Source organism: Ostrea edulis, chromosome 2 (assembly GCF_947568905.1).
Source record: "Ostrea edulis chromosome 2, xbOstEdul1.1, whole genome shotgun sequence".
Classification (NCBI taxonomy): Eukaryota; Metazoa; Mollusca; class Bivalvia; order Ostreida; family Ostreidae; genus Ostrea; species Ostrea edulis.
Window position 1 is genome coordinate 68,913,787 of NC_079165.1, and position 24,619 is coordinate 68,938,405.

A 24,619-nucleotide genomic window follows, 5' to 3' on the forward strand; every position below is an offset into this window, starting at 1 on the left:
TGATCTGGTGATCTATGATCAATTATCGGTGGAGATCAAATTAGTCCGCTTGTACCTAAAGATAATTATGAATTACAAGAAATATTCTCGCCGAAATCATCTAATTTTAAACTGAAAATCTATAACAGGATACATAAAGAAAACACAGAGGCCTATTATTGGAATCCCTCTTACCTATAAAAACTCTGTTTACATTCATCGCTTATGTCATTAACAATTTTGTTTAGACGTTTTTAAAAAGTACAGTAGTAAATATGAAATTGTAATTTGAATATTTCTTTGGAATTTTAAGTCTATGGAAACCAAGAAAATTAATCTATCTTTTAATAATTATCATTGACAGTCATGGGTTTGTTCTTTATTAACTACCGCTTATATCCATACGAAAGTATGGTGAAACAATATGGCGTTTGATACGGTATTCATTCAATAATTTCCTAACTTTTTTACATTTTGTACAGAATTTGGAAGGGTCTCTTGGATTAGCTAAGTGTCAATTAACACGCTTGACAGCACAGGTAAACAATAGAAATTGAAGAGGCCACTAGTGTTTTTCACACCTACGATGGATAATTTCATACCTGGCCAGTAGGTCAGTCAATTTGCACACCTGGACGATCTTAATTAACCTTTGGCCAAGATTTTCTTGTCTTCAAAAAGTGGCCGGTAAGTTAAGGGTAAATTACACATGTTTGTTAACAAATGTACTTTAAAAAGTGGCCGATGTCCGGTTTTCAGGGGTGGCCGGTTTTGTAAGACTTTCTTTGTAAGGAAATGTTAAGATTTCTGCCGGGACTTTGAAAATCGACCGATATTCAGGGAGAACCGGTATTCTGAGGGGCCGGTTTGCTGTGTATATATATATATATATATATATATATATATATATATATATATATACACACACCAAATATTCCAAGAAGGGTCAGTACAGATGGCAGCCCAAAGTAACTCTTCACAGAGCTATCACTTTCTGTCATCTTCTCAACAGATAGGTACCGCCTCAAGTCCTCTTTGTCCTTAAAGGTCTCTCGCAAGCGCTTGAGCTCAGCCTCAGAATTTTCCAAGTCTTGCTGTGTTAAGTCTGTCTGGACATTTCGCAGCAGACGAACTTGTTTCTAACATAAACAATTTAACCGAAAGTGATGCGCCCCTCAATATTCATTCTCTACCTAGAGTTCCGTGCGCTCCTCGCACTACACCTCTGTCAATGGCTTTTTACAGAAATCTTGTAAAAGTTTCTATTATCTAACATTTATGTTTTGGACTAAATATTTAGTCATATTATGATATGTCTTTGGTGCAGTTAAATTGATGCTTACTGTAAATTGTTTAAAATCGCCGTTTTCTGATCATAAATTTGGAACTACTTCGTAATATGCGTATGAATGTAGGACATACACGTGGTGGAGATTTAAATGCAAACATGGAATCAAAAGTAAAAAAAGGCTGTGAAAATACGATAAAACTTGTAAAATAGGAGACAAACAGCTAAATGGTAAATATTTACTTATATAAAGTGTCAGTGGGCTATGAAAAAAGCCTGATGTATTACCTGTTGCCAGGACTTTTAAAGGGAAAGGAAACCGAGAGTGATTGTTTATATCATGCGATTATATTGTCACGTGATTTCAAGCGTTGACAGAGGTGTATGTGAAAGCTTGCGTAACACGCCCTCTGGTGAGAGAATGATCAATATTACGAAAATCACGTGACTTAAGTACAAAGTAAATGTTAGAATTCTGCCGGAATACGGCAACTCGAAAATGGACTATTAGATGCATTGTTTACGTAAGGAAGAGAAAATATGACGGCACCCACGATCGTGTGTTGTTTATCGCGTGATTTTTGTTTAAATTTTATTAAACTATGGCGACATCGGGGGAATCTTTTCATGTATACTTTTAAAAAAAAAGATATTTAAGTATCTGTTCTTGTTCATTCTTCAAAGCTTCGAGATCAAATATCTTCAAAGCGGTTTTCGCTACCATTTCTTCATCATTCGCCATCTTTAATAAGTAACCAAATACAGTATATGATGAAGATTCACATTGCATGCCGATGCCATTTCCGCCTTTGCATTGATTGGTTATTTTTTCATGCAGATTTGACATCTGACGTGACCCTCCATGGGATGTTGTTAGATGTTTGTGTAGCGAGTATGTGAGCGAATCTAACATCTAATTTTAATTAGATTGTGCAACGCCTGAACGCATATACATCAAATAAAAGCTATGAAATGAATATAGAGCATATTCATGATATTCTTGATAAGGCATCTGCAATAACATTTCCTTTGCCCTTGATATGATTAATTTCAATACGATACTCTTGTAACAATTAACTCAATCTTGTGAGTCTGATTCTTGTTGACATTTTATGCCAAAAAAAGTAAGAGGGTTTCAATCCGTGAAAATAAGATATGGATGCACAGAAACATTTTCAATATAAACATCAAAATGTTGTAAAGCTAACAACAAAGCAAGACACTCTTTTGAATGGTAGATTTTGTTAACTCTTTATAAGTTTCTTTGAAAACCAGGAAAAAAAACTCTGCAGTGTATTCACATTGCCCATGTTCTTGGAACAAGGCACCACCGACTTCCACATCACTAACATAAACAGTAAGCTTAAATTGCGTAGAAAAATCTTGAGTTGAAAGAACTGAACTACTCATAAGGACAATTTTAATTTTACAAAAGGATTCGTCACATTACTTTGGCAATAGGTTTGGATTGAATGATTGTATTTTGCTTAACGTCTCTCGAGAATTTTTCACTCATATGCAGACGTCACCAAGACCGGTGAAGGGTTTCAAATTTAGGCCTATGCTCGGTTCTTTAGCGTGCTACACCTACTGTGACACGGCGCATCCGTTTTTAAGGTCATCTCCGAGAACCCGTGACATTCAAACCCGATGCCGAGAGTTTGGCGATGGAACTGCCACTACCTGTTTTAACGACTTAGGTCTGTCGCGGCCGGGATTTGAACCCCAGCCTTCCGCATGCAGGGAAATGCTCTAAACTCTAGACCAGCGCGGCGATTCAATAGTTTTGGAAGTGGACCAGCTATTGAAGCAAAAATTAGGATAATATTTTAAACAAAGCTCAATCATGCCTAAAAATTTCATCAGCTCTATACGTAGACTATATAAAGATGAACTGATTCTATTTGAATATCATTTTGCTGTATTCCAATTAGCAGTTATTAATTTAGTGTATAAATTGTGAGGCGAAGGCTGATAATTTGATTGGATTGAATATTAATTGGAGTTCTTTTTTCTTTAATCTTGAACCATGCCTCCACCATGTGTATTTTGAAACAATGTGTACGGATGTCTTAACTAATTGTTAATCCATTACGATGTAACGGCTAATACAAATTTTGCCTCATGATGGCACACAGTCGATAATGATTTCTTTTTTTCGTTCAATTTTAACGGAATATTGATGAAATTAGACCCAAAACGAAAGCCAAATCACCAACACAAACAGAGAGGACAGCCCTGTGAGCGTCCAAACGCAAACTTGCAGTCCACGTATAAGGGGAATAGCACAACTCCCACCACCGATCCCCGGCTGTTGCGAATACCACACTCACAGCCGTCAGCATATTGTACACAACCTACTGTTCGAGAATGGAACAAAGAACCCCTATTCAAACCCCTTCGGTGTTTATTCAAGTCCCGATTCAGGTAACGCATGGCTATGATAAACACAGACAGGCAATTGCCTTTGGCAGTAGAATCAACCAAACTTTCATTGAGACATTACATAACTGTACATATATGACGGTATGAAATTATATATATAGGGCGAATTTGCAATCTTGGGTATTGACATAATTGCTGATGAATATGTGAAGAGTACTCAACTTTTAGAATTATTGAACAATTTTAGAAACTGGAATAAGTCCTTCACAGTGGACTTGGGGTAACATACTTTCATTGTACAAAAACAAAGGCTATGACTATGGCCCCCAAAATTGCAGACCTATTACTTTGATTAGCTGTTTAGGAAAACTATTTACTTCAATCTTAAATGAAGGACTTGATGAATATGCAATCAGAGTCGAATTAATTCTGGAAAATCTAGCTACAGTAACTTTCGCAACAACAAAAAAAGCAATACAAGACCATATTTTTTTCTCTACATACATTGTTTTTAAAAAACACAAAAGAAAAGTTTGCTGCGTTTTCATTTATTTTGAAAAAGCGTTCGATTCAGTATGACGTATAGGTCTCTGGAATAGAATCTTATTAAACAATATAGATGGGAAATATTTCAAGGTTATAACAATTCTGTACCATGGCATTGAATCAAGAGTCATATTTTGGTCGACATTCAGAATTGTTTTCATGCAATGTTGGAATCAGATCGGGGAGGAACTTGTCACTTTTTCGTTTTGTTGTGTATCTGAACGATATAGAAGAATTTATGGGCATTAATAATGATAAAGGTATTTCTAAATTATGTGAAAAATTAGAAAATAACTTTTATAATTATTTAAGATTATTTGTTTTACTGTATGCAGATGACAAAATATTATTGTCAGAAATGCCAGCAGAACTTCAGTATCAATATTATGTATTTCATGAATATTGTAAATCATGACGCTTAAAGGTCAACAGTAAAAAGTCAAATATTGTTATTTTTTGGTCCTTTCACTACCAACACTGTTTTTAAAATACAACATTAAAATACTTTGAATAACGGATAATTTCAAATATCTGGGTGTCACTTTTAGTGAAAGTGGTTCATATAAACTAAATAAAAGGTGAAGATAACGAATAGTGATAAATCTCATAACTCATAAAAGCAATACAAAATAGAGAGTTGGGCGAATACGGACTCCTGAATATACCAGAGGTGGGATCAGGTGCCTAGGATGGGTAAGCATCCTTGTTGACCGGTCATACCCGCCATGAGCCCTATATCTTGATCAGGTAAAAAGAGTTATCCGAAGTCAAAATCAGTGTGCCAAGAACGGTCTAACAATTGATATGAAACACGTCAGACAGCATTTGACCCAATGATAGATTGATTTGGCAAACTAGAACATTATACATTTGTAACAAACATAGAATTTGTGAAATGCTGACTTCAAGCGAGACTGTTGAAACCCTTGCACCATCAACTTGTTTGTCAGTAGCCTGCCTCGATTTAAAGAATGCGCCCGTGAAAAGCTAATATGGTGTGTTTTTCTTACTCCATGATTTTTAGAAATATCAGCATTCATCAGGGTGTGACATACTTTCTTTGCATAATAAAAACCGACAAATAATTACACTCTCTGTGTAATATTTTCCCTTGGCATAAGGTGTATATGATCCAGGTTTGATGGTCCTAGCCCCAACGGTTTGGTCTGTATCCTGTTACTATGATCTTTGACTTTGAAAAACAATAGGCATTCTCCCGTGTTTGCCTAACGCTCTATTTTGTATTGCGTATAGGAGTTATAAGATTGATCACTGTTCGTTAAATCAACTGAAATTAATTCATTTGTGTAGGTTGTGTATTTGAAAAATAAACCAATATCCATTTGGGGTCGCCACCTTTCTTGTTTTTTGCTGGGGGTGACCCTAAATACAATGTATGACAGTCCCCAAACATTGCATTGTTGGTTTGTATGTATCACCGTAACCACTTAAGCCACAAAAGGTATTTTAAAAAAACATCCATGTAATTATTGCTCATTTAATATTAATTACGCCTTTTTTCTGCTGCGACAAGTGTAGTCCATTTGGTATGTACATGTAGCGCTTGCTTCGTGATCTTGAGGTTGGGGTCTGATCAATACATGTACAATACGTGGTCTTAGTCCGAATAAGGAGAGTCAGTAAAGCATTTAAAGTCACAAACCCTCACTAAGTCCATGGTTTTATGAATATTTTAATGATATAGTAAAATTAATAAAAGTATACCGACTAAAAAGAAGGTCCTAGATGTCACTCGAATTCCTTAGTTTTTACATGAAAAATAATTTGTATAATAATTCCCCGGATGGGTTTTGACATTAAGATTTACACGACTCGTAACGTTAACTTTTTGAAAAAAAGTAATCTATGTGTTTTATATCAACATATGATATACATTTACAATTACACGCCCAGCCACATCTTCAGCTTGTGTACATCACATCTATGTGTTGCTGGGCTCTGACTACGGCAAGTTGATGATCTAAATGCATATCACATGCCTTTTTTTTTTTAAAAATATGAATATGCATATGAAATGGATTGGTTAGTAGAGTGTATTTACATTAATTATAATAACCCCCGGATATCTCGAAGTTTTTTCGAGGTCCCTCGGACTTCGACATAGAGATATTTTACTGAATTCCTTTTATATATATTATATAATATTTATTATAGTAAATCGTATTTAAGCGAATATCATGCATTGTAACCCTGACATGTTGTAATATTATCAATTGTCAATGGAACTAAATTTGATTTTCTGATTATTAGAGGGCGAAACCCTCTCACGGCCCTTCGGGCCGTGAGAGCGGAGCTCTCCCTATAGGTAACACGTCTATACATGTTTAAAAGGAAAATATAGGAAAATAATGAAAAATTAAACCATATCTATGGAACTTGAAAAGTTTGGTACCAATGGCGTCGATTCGAATATTAGCGCGTGGACATGTATTCCTCCATTTTGAATCTCGTCTACCCTAGTTCACGTCGTTCTGAGATGTTACACATAAAATCCGTAAAAGCATGTAAATCTTATTTTCTTAATCATATATAATCACTCCACGATTAACGCCATGTTTTTAGTTGTGGTTCAAACGCTTTGTTTGTAAATTTGCTAAATAACGACGCTGAATATGACGTCACAATGTACTGTTTACATCAATTGCGTTATATTTCCCGCGTTTAATATATAGGTGGATCAAATGTCCAAAAATTAGGATGCTTTGATACAACTCCGTCCGCGTGCTAACTTCGGGTTGTTTATGTCCTGTTTTGGATATAGATACTAATGTCAAAACTTTTTTGCTTCGCCCTCAAACACGGTCACGCCGTAAAACATATTAGGATTATAAACAAAAACCCCGTTGCCGTTTCTTATAGTTTAATACAAGTTGATAAATTAATATTGTGGAATTTCAAAGACAAACATTTTGTTTTTTAAATATATATAAACATTCAATTGAATTCACAATGTGTTTCAAAATTAAGATGATCGTGCCTGTATGCTTACTTTAAGTTTACTGATGTCCAGGCTCGACTGGGATGTAGTTATTGCGTTGTAATGAAAGAACTTATCACGTAAGAAACAAAAAAGACGGATTTTAAAAAAAACCAAACTTTTAAATGTTTATTAATGAAATGTTCGTGTTTTCTCTGTACTAGTTTTAATGATGAAGCGTGTATTATTAAATGCATTATCGTTATTAAGAGCATTACCTTCAAGCGTACTTCGACAATTTTGTGCGTTTATCGAACCCACATGTTAATGACAGAGCGTGTGTCTTTCAAAACACCATCCTTGGAATTGGGTGTGTTAGTTCATAATTTGCGGTGAACTTTAGCCATAATGTTGAAAGGCTTCACTAATCACCCAAGCTGTTGAACCATTTATTGCGACCTGGGTCTACTCGGAAAAGGCGAGCGTGGATTAGCGGTCATTTATCATAATTGATGTAGCTGCGGGTGTGAATGTGTGACTTAATGACGCCAGGTATGGTAAGCAGAGCAGAAAATTGACTGCACTTCTAGATAAACCAGGTGAATCTAGGGTAGGGGGCCTTGAAAAAACTTCGACATAAGCGGAGTATTCGAGATTACCGTGTTCGAAATATCAGAAGTTTTTTTTAATCATTTATTCATTTATATAGGGAAAACGACCGGGACCGGCGGTCGACTTCGACTCAAGCGGGGTATTCGAGATAAACCATATTCGAGATACAGATATTTTACTGTAATTCTATAAAATTTGGAGTCTTAACCCATTCTATTCGAAAAAGTTTCTCTCTCTCTCTCTCTCTCTCTCTCTCTCTCTCTCTCTCTCTCTCTCTCTGAAACACTGGGATCCCCCCTAAATTATTCATTGATAAAAATTATTTAAAACGGCGACTTGTGTCGAATGAATACGTAAATTAACCAAAAGAAAACGGCAGAATCAAAACCTGGGAGACCGTGATTCAAGACAGACAGTGAATGATGTGTGTTTGTAACATGCCTATAGAGTGCAGGTGTAGAGCGTATATTACCTTGCTACACGCGGCTTATAATCGAGTTATAATCGATTGTCCAGAATTGTCTTCCTTTTAAAATCTTTTTCTCAAGTATTTTATTGATCCTTTATAAGTCCATAAAAACAAAACTAGATTGCAAATTTTAATATCTTTGATTTACTGGGGACTTATTCTCTCCTTTTCAGAGACTAATTCTAAAACTATTAATTAATCATACAAGCAGAATTGACAGTTACAATACCAACCTTTCCCAGTATTTATCCCAGTGTTCAAAAATGGCGACTATTGTTTCTTTCCAGACGCTGTCGTTCAATTCTTTCGGTATATCTGGCCATTTTCCCAGTTCTTTCGAATTTTCTCTTTTCTTCAAACATGAACGTAAATGCTGCATGGAAAGGATGACCCATTGCGTAATATCAGGTGGCTCTGTCCTAATAACAGAGACAGTGAGGACGTATAATAATGTAATACGAAATGTACTTCCTTACATTTTTACTCTCATTTGAAAAAGATAAAATATATCATCATAGCGAATTATTCACATCAAATTATAAAAACATCGAAAATGTTTCATTTTTTTAACAAGTATAGGATATATAAGAATATATATTACACCATGTTCATTAATCTACTTTTGGTTTAATGAAACTTGCTGAAATATAATTGCTGTCTTTCAAAATCTTTGAATGGAAATGTAAAATAGTACATGTACGTTTAAAACACAAAAAAGAGAAATATTTACTTTGAATCTTGTTGTCCTAGGGTAGCCATCAAGTGCAAGCAATGCAAGGATTGTGGAAAACAATTTTCTTAAACTTCCGTGTTATTGATACATGCAAAGACTTGAAACAAACCGATCGCCAGCTTCGATCAATATTGCGGCATTTAAATTGCTAAACATCAAGCCATTTAAACAAATTTCCATTCGTGTGTATGTTATCTTGAATTAAATATACCCCTGGTATAGGATAGATGAAGGTTTCTTGAATTCTATGATATTTGCATTTAACAGCAATTTAAGAGTAATTCACATAGATCATGCAGGATAAAAAGTATTATGTACATTTGTAACTCACGAAAATGAGAGGAGGTTCAAAACTTTTTTTTTTTTTTTTTTTTTTTTTTTTTTTTTTTTTACGTTTTATGCAAATCATGTTAAGAAAAGTAAAAACCCCAGAAAACCACAAAATACAAAACCAGACGAAGGAAACCCCCAAGCTTTTACTCATAGACGAATGTATTGCATATTTTACAAACGACAGGGGGCTTTCTGTTGTAAGTACGTATGTCTATTTGTAAGCATAAAATTTTAATAAAAGATGTTAAAATCACAGTCGTACTCCTTCGAAAGAATAATTATGTGCATACGCGGATCAAGAAATATTTTATAAGGAGTCAATTCTACCCCATGCAATTTTTTTCCCAGGGTTCCAACATATTCTAGGGACTAATACTTAGTATTTTACAAATACAAGTGCATGAAATATGCAAAAATATTCATTTTCTATCAAGCACGAGTACGTGGTGCGTTGGTTTAGACATGGGGTGAGGGAAGGTGTTGGGTTTCGAATTCTTGGTTCCTACCTGGTATAGACTATACCAATAGAATTAGGAGAAGAAAAAAAACACCGTAGTTTAATGAAGATAACACTGAATTAAAAAAAATCTTTTATAATTTGTATTTGATAGCAAGACGGTGATTTCCTTAGATTTCATGTAACAGTTCCCATGTAACAATGTTATATTTTTAAAGAGCACATTAGAACAATGTCATATTGTACAGGATCCCAATTCTAATACAACTATTAGATTTTTCAGCATTCGCACATTTACATATTTTGATACAGAGCATAATTTCACTGCTGGAACTGAAAACTTAGCGTAAGCAGTTACTACAAAATTAAAGGCTTGGTCTTTTCTTTCCAAAAAACGTCTCCTCAATTAGATCCGCCACTTGATTATTTCTATTATGACGTAAAATAATGATTGTGACCTCACATCATTCCTCTTGCCCCGGCTATGATCACTATTACATTTTGTTATTCATTAAGTTTTCATTTCGCACTGCATTGTGTTACGGATCATAAGACTGGGATGAAATTGAAATAATCCTCGTATATTCATAATCTCGGGTCAACGAGATGTTACTTTGTGAGATCAGAAACGACGGCTGTTAGAATTTTTTGGAGGTTTTACCGATGTCGAAAATTTACTGGACGTATGTGTAGACGCAAATTTTCTCTATCCTAATCTTTGGAGGTCGCTACCTTAGTAATAAAATTACTGTGGAAGAGAAGTTTCCATAATCCAGATTATATATAACCATACAACGATGATTATTCCCAATTTTGGCTATCTTGTGTACCTGAAAAAATTATATCAGCAATGCTAAAGTAATATCGATATCAAAACAAACGATAACCTGCAATCGATTGATCCAGGTACGGAACTATTTGTATTGTGATGTTGATAAACTGGTAAGAAAATCCAGGTGTTATACCAAAGTTAATAGCTGAATTCTATCACAAGTCGGGATTGTAATGATATCGCATACTTATCTAGAAGTCAATAATTGCGAATACATTCCAAAATTCACACTAAACATTACTGCTTTTATAGGTACAATGTGTTTTGCTTTTTCCAAGTTGCGTATGTTTTATGAGAGAATAGCATTGTTTGTTAAATTAACACAGTTGTGAATGGCGAACGTGATGGACGTACATATCTTATGTGAAAAAGAAAGAGAAACATGCGATGGAAAAAAGTCTCGATCTCTTTTTTCGTTATGTTTACACAATGTATATCTTCGGTGTATTGGGACCAGCAACGAAGCGAGGGACTTTAATTGTCTTTAACCTTGGTCCCTTTATTATTCGTTGTCTCCAAACCAAGCCTCAAAGACAATTGGGTTTAGATTTAAATGCAATTATGTGTGTGACAGATATTTTATTGTTCGATCTTAAATAAATATTTTGGGGGAGCAGTTACACCGAGTCAGGTCATTAATTGCTCCGAATAACGAATTCCTATTGTCCATTGGAATCTGAATTGTTTAGCTGAGGGATATTTTGATCTGAAATGTAACATGAGTGAGGAGGATCCTCGTTCTCAAGGCTTGGAAACAGCACCAACTGACTTCAATTTCCTTCCAAACAGCGGCTCAGACTTGGAGGGGACCTCTGACGAAAATGAAGAGATAGCTACAAAATTGTGTTTGACCGCCAGGAAAATGGACGAAATGTTAGACTACATGATTGCCTCGTAAGTGGAATTCCTTACTGGCTGTTTTTTGTTTGCACAATGAGATTTAAAGGGTTTACTTATAAGTTATCATAATGACATTTATTTGAACAGAGGAATTGTTTAAAGAAGGTTGATAGTTTCTTTCAATAAAAAACCACTCTTCCTTTTTTTCTCCATTTGCTTTCTTATCTAGAAAACCATCGAGAAAAGATAGTGCCAAAAAGATTACAAAATCTCAAAATCGACCTTGTCATTCTCTTCGTAATCGGCAGAGAGCTAAAGACGAACTGACGAGTGTAAGGAACACTCGTCCACGAAGTGCTGAGGCTAAGTAATAAGGATTTTCATATATTTTTAATCATATCTTCCTACATTTTCTTTCACCGTACGATAGTTTAATATTGCCTGTGATTGTGTATGAAAATACAGGTATAATACCAATTTAACTAAATATTGGAAGCAAATTATGCATTTTGAAAGCATCAAACTGTTAAAATGAATGGAGCAGTTTGCCTAGTTTAAGGACTTAATCAGGCTGCTTAATTCACAGATCACAGGAGAGAAAACAATCCCGAGGAATATCGCTAAGTGTAAATCAACAATCTGTTGAAATGAGGCGAAGAATACTAGAATTGGAGAAAGAAGTTGAACTCTTGAGGAATGAAAACAGATCACTACGCCAACAGTCTTCAAAACCAAGTCCAGTAAAAAGGTTTGTCGTGTAATTAATGGTATTATTGTCAAGTGGTCTAATCTAAAAGAAAATACTTTATCAATCTATTATTAGTGACACTGTGATTTGGTATTGTAGTGGATGTTAAATAATTTGACATACAATGTGCTATCATGGTTAACTGTAGTATGGCAAATTAATACCTCAGTTCATTATATCTGTAATTGTAACTTTAACTTTAATTTACTACAGTAAAACTTTGATACTCTGATTTACTACAGTAAAACTATGATTTACTATAGTATACTATTTACTATACTATGATACTTTGATTTACTATAGTATACTATTTACTATACTCTGATTTACCATAGTATACTATTTACTATACATTGATACTCTGATTTACAATAGTAAAATCTTTGATACTTTGATTTTTGTTTTTACTTTAGGCCAAACAAATGCAATAAGTTGTTTTTCACACATTGCAATGCCTTTGATATACATGTATGTATGTGGATATACGAAGAAACGTTTAATAGATTTCTTACGCCGTTGTATCACGATACATGGACATGTATTATTTACACATTTTAAGTTCGTTATTTTCAAATGATATTTCATATTTTTGTAAACTTTAACCCTGCAGATTTGGCACATAACATCGCGAAGGCACACATTTATCTCCAACAACGAAATACGCCTATTTGTCAGTATTTCCCCCACACAACTCTTTCCCAAAGAAGTTTTTGATTGGCAAACAGTAATTTTAGCTTGACACACTTTTATACGTGACACATGTACTTGAGTCGAGTAACACAGAATGAATTATTATAGCCGTTGGAACAAAACCGATTGCGTTTCTGTACATGAAATTTATAATTTCAAAGTTTTCAATTTCAAAATATTATTATACATATCCTCCATTTTCCATCCACATGAGACTCTCAGTTATATTATTCCTCCTTGATCTATCATAGTGAAAAACCAAGATATTTTTTTTTTATTTCCGGTGGTAAAACAATCTAAATGATATAGATACCTATAGTGATAGTTTTGATACTTTGATCAATACGCCAAAGAAAAAGCACTTTGATACTTTAATTTCATTGATTAGATTGGTGATGAATTTGACGAATTATCTTAGCAGATCAAAGGAATCAATAAAGTAAACCATTAAAGATTTAGATCCAAGGGTCCCTGTTTGCCCAACTCTCTATTTTGTATTGCTTATAGGAGTTATAAGAGTGATCACTGTTCGCTATCTTCACCTTTTCACACTTTAGATTTCAATAGTGATAACTTTGATACTATGCTTTATAACTCAAGAAAAATAAAATCAATGATGCTTCGATTCCGTGTGATAAAACTTTTACTTCGGTAATTTTTTTTAGTGTTAACCACTCCGTTAGTAACAAGTAAGATAATCTAGCACGACTCTAACACTATTAAAACCAGATTTGATATATCCTTGACTACTAATAAAGTCTAAGATGTTGACTTGTAAATATGGTTTCCTTTTGGAAATGATATCGGGATGAAAGTTGAAGATAACGAACAGTGATATTACGAGTTGCAGGTTATCAGAAGAAACTATACACAACAGGATTCAGTCCGGGATGAAGAAGGAAAAGAGAATGTACGAGGTGTTATTATCAGATAATGAGAAGAAATTCCACGAACTGGAATCAAAGCATAGGTACCTTATAGAGGACAAAGACACTTTACACTCAAGGTGAGTGAATATTTGTTTTCGATATCATGTAATTAAACATCTAGAATACATGTTATTACTTCATATAGTCGACTTTCTTATTTCTAATATAACATGTTTGGTTAAATATCCAATACACGAAGATTGTTCTTCTTCAGAAAGTTATTCTAGTATTGAATTAATATTGCAGAATAAAAATATTTGAAAAGGAAATAGAAAAGCACATGAGCACACTTCAGCAAACAAGAAAAGAACTCTTCGCAGTTACAGAAACCAACAAGGAGATGGAGGAAGAAAATAGATTGCTAAAAAAGGAAAACCAGTCTCTTAAATCCAGGTAAAGGTGAAAACAGTGTGTATACCAATGGATTTAAATGAAACCATGCTCGTAAAAGTAAGAAATTAAACGTAAGGAAATCAATACTGTGAAACGTTATAATGCTATTTTACCACAATGTTTTGTTTCAATATCCATTAACTCAGGATACAAAGCATGGATACAAAATTATTTGAAGACTCCGAACACGAGTTGATTCTCAGACAACACATGAGAGAGGAGTACGAGAAGAAGCTGAACAAACTAGAAAAAGAAATCCTATCAATGAAGACGAAGTACGACACATTAATCATATAGAACATTTACGGTTTTACTATCGAATATATCAATTGAACGTAGCTCAATGGTAGAGCGCTCTCATCGCGAGTTTTAGTCCTGGCCATGATAAACCTAAGTCGTTAAAATGGGCAGATACTCAGCATTGGAAAGTTGTAGGTTTATCAGATGATGCTGTAAAACAAAGGACCCGTTTTAGGATCATGTCTTAAGACAGGGAGCCCGTATATGTCACGGTAGAGTTGTCAGATGAAAGAAATCGCACAGCTGAATGGTCCAGAGCACCGATTATATGTTAACATATGTTCCTTTTCACCTAATCTGGCGAAGTCGCTTGGGCAATATGAGTGAAAAATTAACGGCAGGTGTGACCGGTCCACAGGGGATGCTTTCTCTTCCTAGGCACTTGGTCCCACCTGCGACATACCCAAGGGCCTGTGGTTGCCCTACTATTAATTTTGAGTTCTGTATAGGTGTTATGAGATTAATCAATGTTATGTTACCTTTTCATTTGTATAACATTTAGGTCATTCAGTCGATCAATCATTACTTCGAATTAATTTCTATGAGGAAAAAGAACATATATGGAAAAATCATGTACAATAACAAATATTTTAGGTGGCATTATCATACGTATGATTTTTGTTAAAGATATTAAATTCATGGATACATAGAACATTACATTGTAGACACTGCATGAACGTATAACTTGAAAACGTGCACGATGCATTCAACTCGGAATGTATTCTGCCTTAATAAGATTATTTGCTTCTTCAATACGATTGCAAGATTCACCTTAACCATGGTATTAAAATTGATAATTTCGCTTTTGCATTTTAGAGTGGAAAAGAAAAGGGACATTTCCAAAGCCCAAGGTAAACAGGAAATAGGAATTGTGACGGAACACTATCAGACTGTAATAAAAAATCTTCAAAGTGACAGGGAAAAGTTACAAAGAGAAAGAGATGCTGCAATATTAAGGTACCAAAATAAAGAATCTTCTACATTTACGAAATAACTATATGTCTGAGATAGCGTTGATTTGGCAAAACCATTTACAAAGCATTCTTATGTGATGCATGCAAACAAATAGATATCATCGAATGAAATTAAGTATGGCAAACAGTTATAGAAATACACGTAGATATGATTTGATAGAATTCTCCTTAAAATGCACTATCTGGCATGTCATCTGATTTGGCATTAATTATTTAAGCGGAAAATAAATTTCACAGAATTCATCAGTACAAAGAGAAATGGAGTGAAAAATGTAAGCGGGACGAGGTAAAAAGCAGAGGAAAGATACAGGTTCTTGAGAGACAGGTCCGAGAAATGCAAATGGAAAAGGGTTTCCTGGAAGAGGAAAAACAATCGTTAGAAGAAAGGTAAGATTAATAAATATTGTGTAAACGGCATTCTACATTATGTATGCCCTGACTTACTTTAACTTTTCCAGAATAAGCAAAATGATGGAGAAAAAGGGCCAGGAGGCTGAAACATTAATACACATTGAGGAAGTTCTACGCAAACACGACAATGACCTAGAAAAGCAAGTACAGGCGTTGCAACGAGAAAATGAGGAATGTAACATGGAAAAAGAAAACCTGGAGGAACAGTGAGATACTTTATACACCACAAACATAGATAATTTAATGCGCGTTGTGTTAATCTCAGATAATTGTAAGGATATGCCAAAAACTATCTTTTTCTTCTCTCTGAATTTTACAATGATACTTTATTAGTATGACTAAATAATATAATAATATTTTAACAACTTTCAGGATAAAACAACACGAAAGAAGCAGAGACAATATGCAAAACCAGTTGAAAACAACACGAGAGGTCTTGGAGAACAGGATAAGTGAATTATACCAAAAGAATGAACGGCTCCAGACAGAAAACACGGAATTAAAACGCTGGTGAGTGTACAGGGAATAGTGGATCAAATGAAACAAGAAGTGTCTTTTCTCAAATACTTTTGTAATGATACTTCTGTAATATTTAAGAAAATGCTTCCTTTTGATTTTGGTAGCTCAGAGACCAAAAAGGGTGATTTGATACGAACACTAACGGAAACCATAGGACAAGAAGAATCCTCAAAAAGGGACAGGGAGCAGCAATTCCATAGCATGATCGAGACTTTTCAGAAAGAGAAGAAGGAACTGGATGAAGAGCTGAACTTTCTTCGAGGGAGGTTGGTTTATCAAACAAGCATTATTGATTAATTCTTGAATCAGAAATGTAGAATATATATTATCAACAAATGCAAATTTGCAATGTTTGTCTAGATTAAAAGAAATTGAAGAGGAGAAAGAAAAGGTTGTTAAATTACAAGAAATTGCAACAAAATCACAGAAAGAAGAAATCGACAAATATGAAACAGAATTAAAATCTCTTCTGGAAGAAAAGAACTTCTTGATCCAAAGGTAAATAGTAACGTGCTATGACATTTAAAACCTGAGTAATGAAATTTTACTGTTTGTACTTTGGAAATGATTTTACAAAATTCATAAATTTTTAGATTTAAAGATATGGAGATCAAGAAAAATGAACTGAAGAATGAATCAGAGACTATGAAAAATCAGTTGAAGATTGAATATGAAGAAGCTGTTGATAAAATCAGAAGCGAGAACAACATCCTAAAACAAGAAAAGGAAACATGTCAAGCCAAGTGAGAATCCAACAATTGAGTCAGATTGATCATAAAATTTCTCATCCTGTTTTGGAAATTTTTTGTTAGTTATGCATTTCATGTGTAACAGAATGTTCGTGAGATTCCATGTCATTTAACACATAGAGACGGTAATTCAAACTGGTAACGTCTTAATTAGAGATAATAAGAAACTTCGTTTTAAGGAGAGTTGAGACAATTTTAGTTAAAAGAAGGCATTGGGAATTTTATAATTGATTTGCTTACATGATGTAGAATTGATGAACTGGAATACACACTTACTGTGAAAGAGATAGACGACGAAGAGAATAAACAAACGGAGATTGCAAATTATCAGAAAACAATTGAAGACCTGCAGGAAGATATAGCAAGAGAAAGACAGAGGTACTATGTGTTTACATTCAAAGTGTCAACTGATATGGTGATCATTTTCATTCTGATATATACCAGTAAGATTTTTGTTGTTGTAAGGATATAGATAGGTCATATTTATGCACTTTACTGATATTCAGTTTGCGCATATGAGATTGATCACTGTTCGTTACTTCACTTTTAAATAAAAATAGATTTCACGAAAAAGAAGACAAGTGGAAAATTGTCATGCAGTCTCAAGCAGAAAAAGAAGAGGCGCTTAATATCAGAAATGCCAGTCAGGAGAGAACGGTACAAAAATATCTCAAAGAGATCGAAACATTGAAAAACAGGTAAACTATCCTAAATAGATCGTTGACATACATTTCGTCTTCCTGATATGATTGGTTGACTTAAGTCTATACGCTTTATGCCTTTTTTCGGTGTGGTTGCACAAAGCACTCGCTAGCTTATTGATAGCGTTCACGCATTTTGCTACAATTGTAGAATTTTGGATCACGAGCAAGGAATAGGTCATTATCAAAATCAGATAGAAAATATTTTGCAAGAAAAAGTACTAATCCAAGCACAATTAAAAGAATATCAGAACAAGTAAGTAAACCAATATTTTCTCACTTATCCACTTTTTTGTTTTTGGAGTTCTTTTTGTTGGGCACGGTGATGTTATTCATTAGGACTGGTCTTTCTAGGGAACATGGCAAAAGTTGATGAATATCTTTTTCAGTTTCATTAGCTATTTTAATTATATACATGTGTTACGTAGACACCTCCTTCATTGACATCAAAGGGAAAAAATAAACTGCCGAATAATCTGTTATATAGTATATTTCACGTTATCAAATCGATTGTATATGGATTATTTACGCAATGTATAAATGTTGAACAAAAACTATATATCCAGTTTTGTTTTATGTAAAACAATTTTTGTTTAGTCAAATATGTCGATAAGTTACAGCAATCACAATTTAGCATACGTACATATTTTGGTGTATAGCTAAACTTAACTTGTATTAACATCTATAGTACTGTTAAATTCCACATATATTGTTTATACATGTATGGACATGTCCATATTTGTCTAATTTTATTTCAGTAGTTGATTATAGCGATTTGCTTACTACTTATTTTAGAATTTCTTGTTTATGTCACTTTTATTAGAATAGATTCGTTACCTTTTGTTTTACAGATGAAGATATTTTTGTTCACCTTGTAGGAAAGACGATATTTCAAACGAGGCGATGGTGCTACATATTCAAGCAGAAAGTAAGAAACTAAAGGAAATAGAGGAACAGCTAGAAAGAGAAAACCAGGATCTGAAATCAGAGAGACAAACTGCGGAGGTCGAGAAAAAAAATCTTCAGGAAAGGTTAGCTAGCACTATATGCATATAGGTAGATGCATTTGAATGTATATACGATAAATATATTTCGGAGTACAAATACAGGGCATGAATGATTGTCATCTTATGGAAATAACACTGTAATAACAACACAGTATTAAAGAGTATAAATTTAGATCACCATAAACTTATTTTTCTACGAAGGGTTCGGTCTTTGGAAAATCAACTGAAATTACAAGAAAGCAGAGTAAACAATTTGACGCAGGACAAAACACAGTTAATTAAGAATAATGAAGAAATTCGGACAAGGTACAAATATCTTAAAACATCAAATCGTGCAAATTTATTTTAGGTATTTATTTCCCCCAAATCATAATGGATTTTGAAATATATTTGTATTTTAGACTTAATAAAAGTGAAACTCTTAACAAGAACAGTGAAAGTGACAGTAAAGGCTTAGGTGCCAGTGATGTAAACGTGGAGGAGCTCGGCACACGGTTCACTGCCTTGTATCAGGAGGAGTATCTGGGGTCATTGAGGTCATTAACATGTGATCAGGAACTTTGTCTGGACGAAAGGGATGCCATGGAATGTCTCCTGGGTATTCTGCAGGTCAATATTTTAAAATATTGTATACATTACAGTGTGATATTTCTTGTTTATTACAGTATGTATATAAATTGGAAATATAAAACAAACCCTAAAGAAACAAACAACAAACAGACCTAAAACAACCCACACACAAACAAATCAAAAAATGAAAACCTCATCAAAACCAAAAACCTGTACAATGTGCTTAGACTAAGGGTTTTTACTGTAGCCATTTTTCGTTTCCTTTCCAGACAATTTATAAAGATTGTGGACGAATTTCAGAGGAACAACTGGATGACTTACAAATTGTAGGTATTATTGACAATGTGGTAATTTAATTGGTGAAAGGGATTTCACAGCTAGACCATATTAAGCTTAATCATTACTCTTTTCATATATGTATACATACACTGCTAGCTTACCTTCTAATAAATGGCATTCATTTCTTGGGTAGATATCAGTTCATGAAACACATTTACTTCAATATATATAATGCTGATTTCATGTCATAGCTTACGCATTTTATATAGAGAGGAGTGGGTATGTTATATTAAGGTAATGGGAATGGAGATGGAGAGTGAAGAAAACTTAACAAAAGTGAGAAATATTAGAAACTATGTGGCGGTGGACTGTTTATCTAACGTATCAAAGGTACAGTGACAAACAGAATATCAGGTGCACTTACCTGCTCAAAACTTACCTATTATCTACATATTGATCATTCGCTAGTATGTAATGATTGTAGATTTCATGTGTATAATTTCTTTTACAGAAAGTCAAACAGGGATCTTTACAGAAATCTTACTCAGAGTGTCTCGAACATTGTGAAAATTTTGCTGATAAATCTATTGAACTGTGTTGGCTAATGAAAAACTTAGATCCGCCTATCATACTAGACTTTTCTATGCAGGAAAGTGATACCCTGGATGAGTCCAAGTATCGATTGTTTTCAGAGTCAGATGAGGGTGTGGACATTCTAGTGTGGCCAGTTCTATTATATAAAGGAGACGTTATTCAGAAAGGAGTTGTAAAGGCAGCTGAAGGAGATTGAGTCATTTCTTCACCGTGTGCACAGATTTACAAACAAGCTGAAAAACAATGTCCATGTACAGTGCATGTAGTGACACATATGTACCGGAAACTTGTACATAGAAATAAAGATGTCCAAAACTGTTGTAAAATGAGATTATTTTACATATATTGTTTTCATTTATATGCAGGGAACCTTGTAAATGTAATTTTTCCTTGAAAAATGTTTTAAATCTAGAGCTCAGACTAATGATGGCAGCTGGATAACGTGGTTCTGTTGTTAATTTATATATCGGTGATTTCTAGGGAAAACTTAAAATGAATTTTAGGTAAGAGGGACAGTTTCGCACTATAGCCCCTTTCTTTAAAAATGGAAATATCCGACTTTTGAAGTGATATTACGTGTGTTAAAGTGTATACAATGATTTTGGGATACATGTGAACTGTTGATATGCAACATGTAGGCTTGTATATAGATGGGTGCAAATACGAAACTAAGACCCGGGGTCAGTTGCTGAAGATTGATTGAATATTGTTTAACGTCCCTCTTGATAATCTTTCACTCATATGGAGACGTCACCACTGCCGGTGAAGGGCTGCAAAATTTAGGCCTATGCTCGGTGCTTACGGCCTTTGAACAGGGAGGGGTCTTTATCGTGCCACACCTGCTGTGACACGGGACCTCGATTTTTGCGGTCTCATCCGAAGGACCGCCCCATTTAGTCACCTCTTACGACAAGCAAGGGGTACCGAGGACCTATTCTAACCCGGATCCCCACGTGATAGTTGTTGAAGATATTCCGGTGAAAACATGCATGGTCCAGCAGAAAGGTCTGTAGCTGAGAGGGAAGGTGGATGGTCCCATATGAAAGGTAGATTTTTAAGAAGGACAGACAGGGTTCTTGATTGTGCGGTGTCTAAATCCCCTTGCTCGGTACTGTGCGGATTAGCCCAAATGAGAGAAAATGAAAGCAAATAAAAGGGGCACCTGCTCAGAGCATCTTTTGTGCAGCAGCACCAGTATGTATAGATTACATGTCATTTAGGGTCATAATTTATTAACTACACCCATATGAAATACAAGTATTGACATAAAAGGGAAATATGATTTTTCGTTAGTCTGCCATAATCTGACTTTGATGTATACCCCCTACCCACATGTTTAAAAAAAACCTGTCCCCTGCCACCTTAAGGCGATGATGCGCGGCTGTTATTTATATAATGATGGATATACATGTAGAATAGTAGGGTGTACGAAGAGTTTGTGGTGATTTGATAGAAACACGTATCTAAATGTGCTAAAGCGTTTCAATTATGCAGAATGACAAATATAAGAAAGTCACAGATAATAAAGATTGAATGACAAAAGATGTGTAGGCATTTTAACAGAAAGAAATGTTTAACTGTAGCTTGAATATATATTAATTAAATTTAGAGTGTAACGTTTACGATTTCCATTCCTGTGCCATTTTTGAATTTTCTTAATATTTAAGAAATCGGTTGGCGTGTAATGTTCAGAATATCAGACAATGAGATGGCGGCAAATCACTGTTCAACTTTCAGTTTAGTTTCTCCAATTAAAGGGAGCTTTGATGTAGTGAACAATACCATAGAGAATGAAAAAAAAAAAAAAAAAAAAAAAAAAAAAAAAAAAAAAAAAAGAAGAAAAATGATCTAAAATATCTGCATTAAATTTCAAACTTTTGAATTTGATGGCACCTAATCTTGTTGGTTGGTTGGTTGCATGTTGTTTAGCGTCCCACTCGAGAATATTTCACTTATATGGAGACGTCACCATTGCTGGTGAAGGGCTGCAAAATTTAGTCATCTTGTTTAGCTCACAGACTCTTCGTCGATTATCTTAATAAATACTATCAAATGATTGTGTTCATGATAGGTATGGGTGTTTTAGGTACGATGTTTACAACTAAAGATTGTTAGCACCGCTGGTTAAACTCCACTGGTCCACTACTGTACATGGGATTAGATTTTCCATCGGAAGAAAGGGAGTAGGATCTTTTTTAATTCATTCATTGAAAGATTGAGAATCGGCGTTTAATATTATTACTTTTCTCGATCCAGGCGCCGCACCAAAAGCATAAACCTAAAGTATGCAGAGTTTACGACACAAGAGAGATGATTAGTACGAAAAATCGTCTTGACATCCGACATACTTACCTCATTTACATTACTTTGGCATTTAGTAAGGTGACCCTTCTATCGAATGACTTTCTGAATTTGGGTGGTGCAGATTTAGCTAAAAAAAAAAAACAACACACACCAGAAAATCAAAACCAGAAAAGGGCGTCTGCTCAGAGCATGTGTTTTTTTTTTTTTTTTTTTTTTACACCAGCACCAGTATGTATAAATTGTATGTCATTTAGGGTAATAATTTATTAACTACACCAATATGAAATACAAGTATTGTATGAAAGGGAATTATGATTTTTCATTAGTCTGTCGTAATCTGATTTTAATGTACACCCCAGCTAGCACAAACACGTTATTAAAATGTCATGAAAACGTTCTCTTTAAAAATTACGGAAAACATTTTTCTGAAATGTTTTAAAAACGCAAAAATGTATGGCCGCGGAAATGTTATAATAACGTTTTCAAAAGACATTGACTGAAATGTTGTGATAGTGTTTTTCAGTTTACTGAGTTTTTGATGTTTTATAGAACATTTTTCAAGCATTCTTTTTTACGCTTATAAAATGTTTTTATCATGTATTCTAATTATGTGAAAATAATAACTAATCAGAATATGATTCATATTCATATCACTTATGTAATGCATCGCAAATCATTGTTGTAAACCAAAGTGGAAGTAATCCATACCAGAGATCCTTTTTAAATCAACATCTCTTGGCGATTTTAAGCGATTCTCTCAACTGTTCGGAGTCATAAGCACTGTCATCATTAGAATCAGCTGCAGATGCATATAGCATCACTATTTTCAGTGTGGTCAGACTCAGTATGTTGAACACTTATGTTTTGAACATCAGGACTGCGTATGGTTTGCTCTGTTTCTTCATGTGTATTTTGTTCCTCCAAATGGTCATCAACGTGATGTGATGTATCACCATCATTTTCTAATACAAATCTTGATCTCATAACATCTGATGTTAATTCATTTTGAGTATTCCCATCATCAGGGAAAAAAGTCCCATGCCACCTACGGCTAGGTAAAAGTTTGTTGGCTCTTTTACTATGACTCACCTGAGCCCTGACTGTTATTTATGAAATAAATAATTTCATTTTGAAAATATACGAGGGCATGAACTGCGGTACTTTACGCTAATGTGCTTCATGAAAAGTATGCTGGCGTGAAGCATTTACATTTTATTTCATTTCTTTCCGAAATTCCCAGCCGATAAAATAGTTGTACTATATTTATCAAGATTCATAGAGGCCTACACATCGTTAATACTCATGTGGAATTGGCTATAATTTCATCTGGTAAAGGTATCGAAGGAAATGTAAATATTAACACATGTTCTTTCATATTTCTTCGTTGTAGAACAGAAGGCTTGGTTCCTGTTCGAGTATATATATATATATATATATATATATATATATATAGTAAAATTGCACAAAATGTCCATGGTATAGGTAATAAGTAGAAAAATATATCCAACGATGAATAAGTACACATGATCCACATTTATTTAATTAATTAAATGTGGATATATATATATATATATATATATATATATATATATATATATATACATATATATATATATATATATATATATATATATATATATATATATATATATACACATGTATATATATATATATATATATATATATATATATATATATATATATATATATATATATATATACAGTATAATTTGTATATATATAATATATATATACATATATACACAGTCCCAACTGCTATCAATTATCCTGTGTAAACCGGCCCCTCGATGATACACCACCCTAATTGTTGCGGTCAACTGTATTCGGTGTACACAAGGTTCCAACTGTATAATTTGTATATATATATATATATATATATATATATATATATATATATTATATATATATGCTTCACCAGGACAATTTCTATTTTTTTTTTTATTAGATTACCAATTTTGATTGATTAAAGTTAATCATTTGTTTTCCCGATACCTCGATCAACAGAAAGAAAAAGGAAT

At 34.0% G+C, this 24,619-nt stretch overlaps 2 protein-coding genes across 6 annotated transcripts in view; one reads left to right on the plus strand and one right to left on the minus strand.

Annotated features, from left to right (window-relative positions):
* LOC125682416 (uncharacterized) overlaps nt 1-9,086 on the minus strand; it is a 44,498-nt gene extending 35,412 nt beyond the window's left edge. Inside the window, exons 1-2 of the mRNA XM_056157071.1 lie at nt 8,948-9,086; nt 8,451-8,636 (exon numbers count right to left, since the gene is read on the minus strand). Coding sequence (XP_056013046.1) covers nt 8,451-8,636; nt 8,948-8,976 — 215 coding nt within the window. The 5' untranslated portion in view covers nt 8,977-9,086. The remainder of the gene's footprint in view (nt 1-8,450; nt 8,637-8,947) is intronic.
* Nucleotides 9,087-11,123: 2,037 nt separating this feature from the next.
* On the plus strand, nt 11,124-20,602 carry LOC125682024 (golgin subfamily A member 6-like protein 6). 5 transcript variants are annotated; one of them, XM_048922401.2, is made up of 22 exons: nt 11,124-11,466; nt 11,642-11,779; nt 11,999-12,160; nt 13,701-13,856; nt 14,026-14,172; nt 14,319-14,447; nt 15,289-15,429; nt 15,684-15,833; nt 15,905-16,063; nt 16,230-16,367; nt 16,481-16,642; nt 16,737-16,874; nt 16,970-17,119; nt 17,375-17,503; nt 17,686-17,823; nt 17,978-18,082; nt 18,705-18,857; nt 19,035-19,139; nt 19,235-19,442; nt 19,673-19,729; nt 19,977-20,072; nt 20,194-20,602. In XM_048922401.2, the coding sequence occupies exons 1-22, from the start codon at nt 11,291-11,293 to the stop codon at nt 20,470-20,472; spliced, it is 3,216 nt and encodes a 1,071-aa protein (XP_048778358.2). In that variant the 5' UTR covers nt 11,124-11,290; the 3' UTR covers nt 20,473-20,602. The 5 variants fall into 5 exon arrangements, with proteins under 5 accessions (XP_048778358.2, XP_056013050.1, XP_056013047.1 ...); XM_056157072.1 differs by having other exon boundaries at nt 11,203-11,466; nt 13,701-13,820; XM_056157073.1 differs by lacking the exon at nt 19,977-20,072 and having other exon boundaries at nt 11,203-11,466.
* Nucleotides 20,603-24,619: the final 4,017 nt, after the last annotated feature.

Excerpts from the sequence above, each read along its gene's own strand:
- LOC125682024 (XM_048922401.2), top strand. The coding sequence starts at position 11,291 with ATGAGTGAGGAGGATCCTCGTTCTCAAGGCTTGGAAACAGCACCAACT. Across the intron at positions 11,780-11,998 it reads CCACGAAGTGCTGAGGCTAA|ATCACAGGAGAGAAAACAAT; the intron begins GTAATAAGGATT and ends CTTAATTCACAG. Across the intron at positions 14,448-15,288 it reads ATCCTATCAATGAAGACGAA|AGTGGAAAAGAAAAGGGACA; the intron begins GTACGACACATT and ends TTTGCATTTTAG.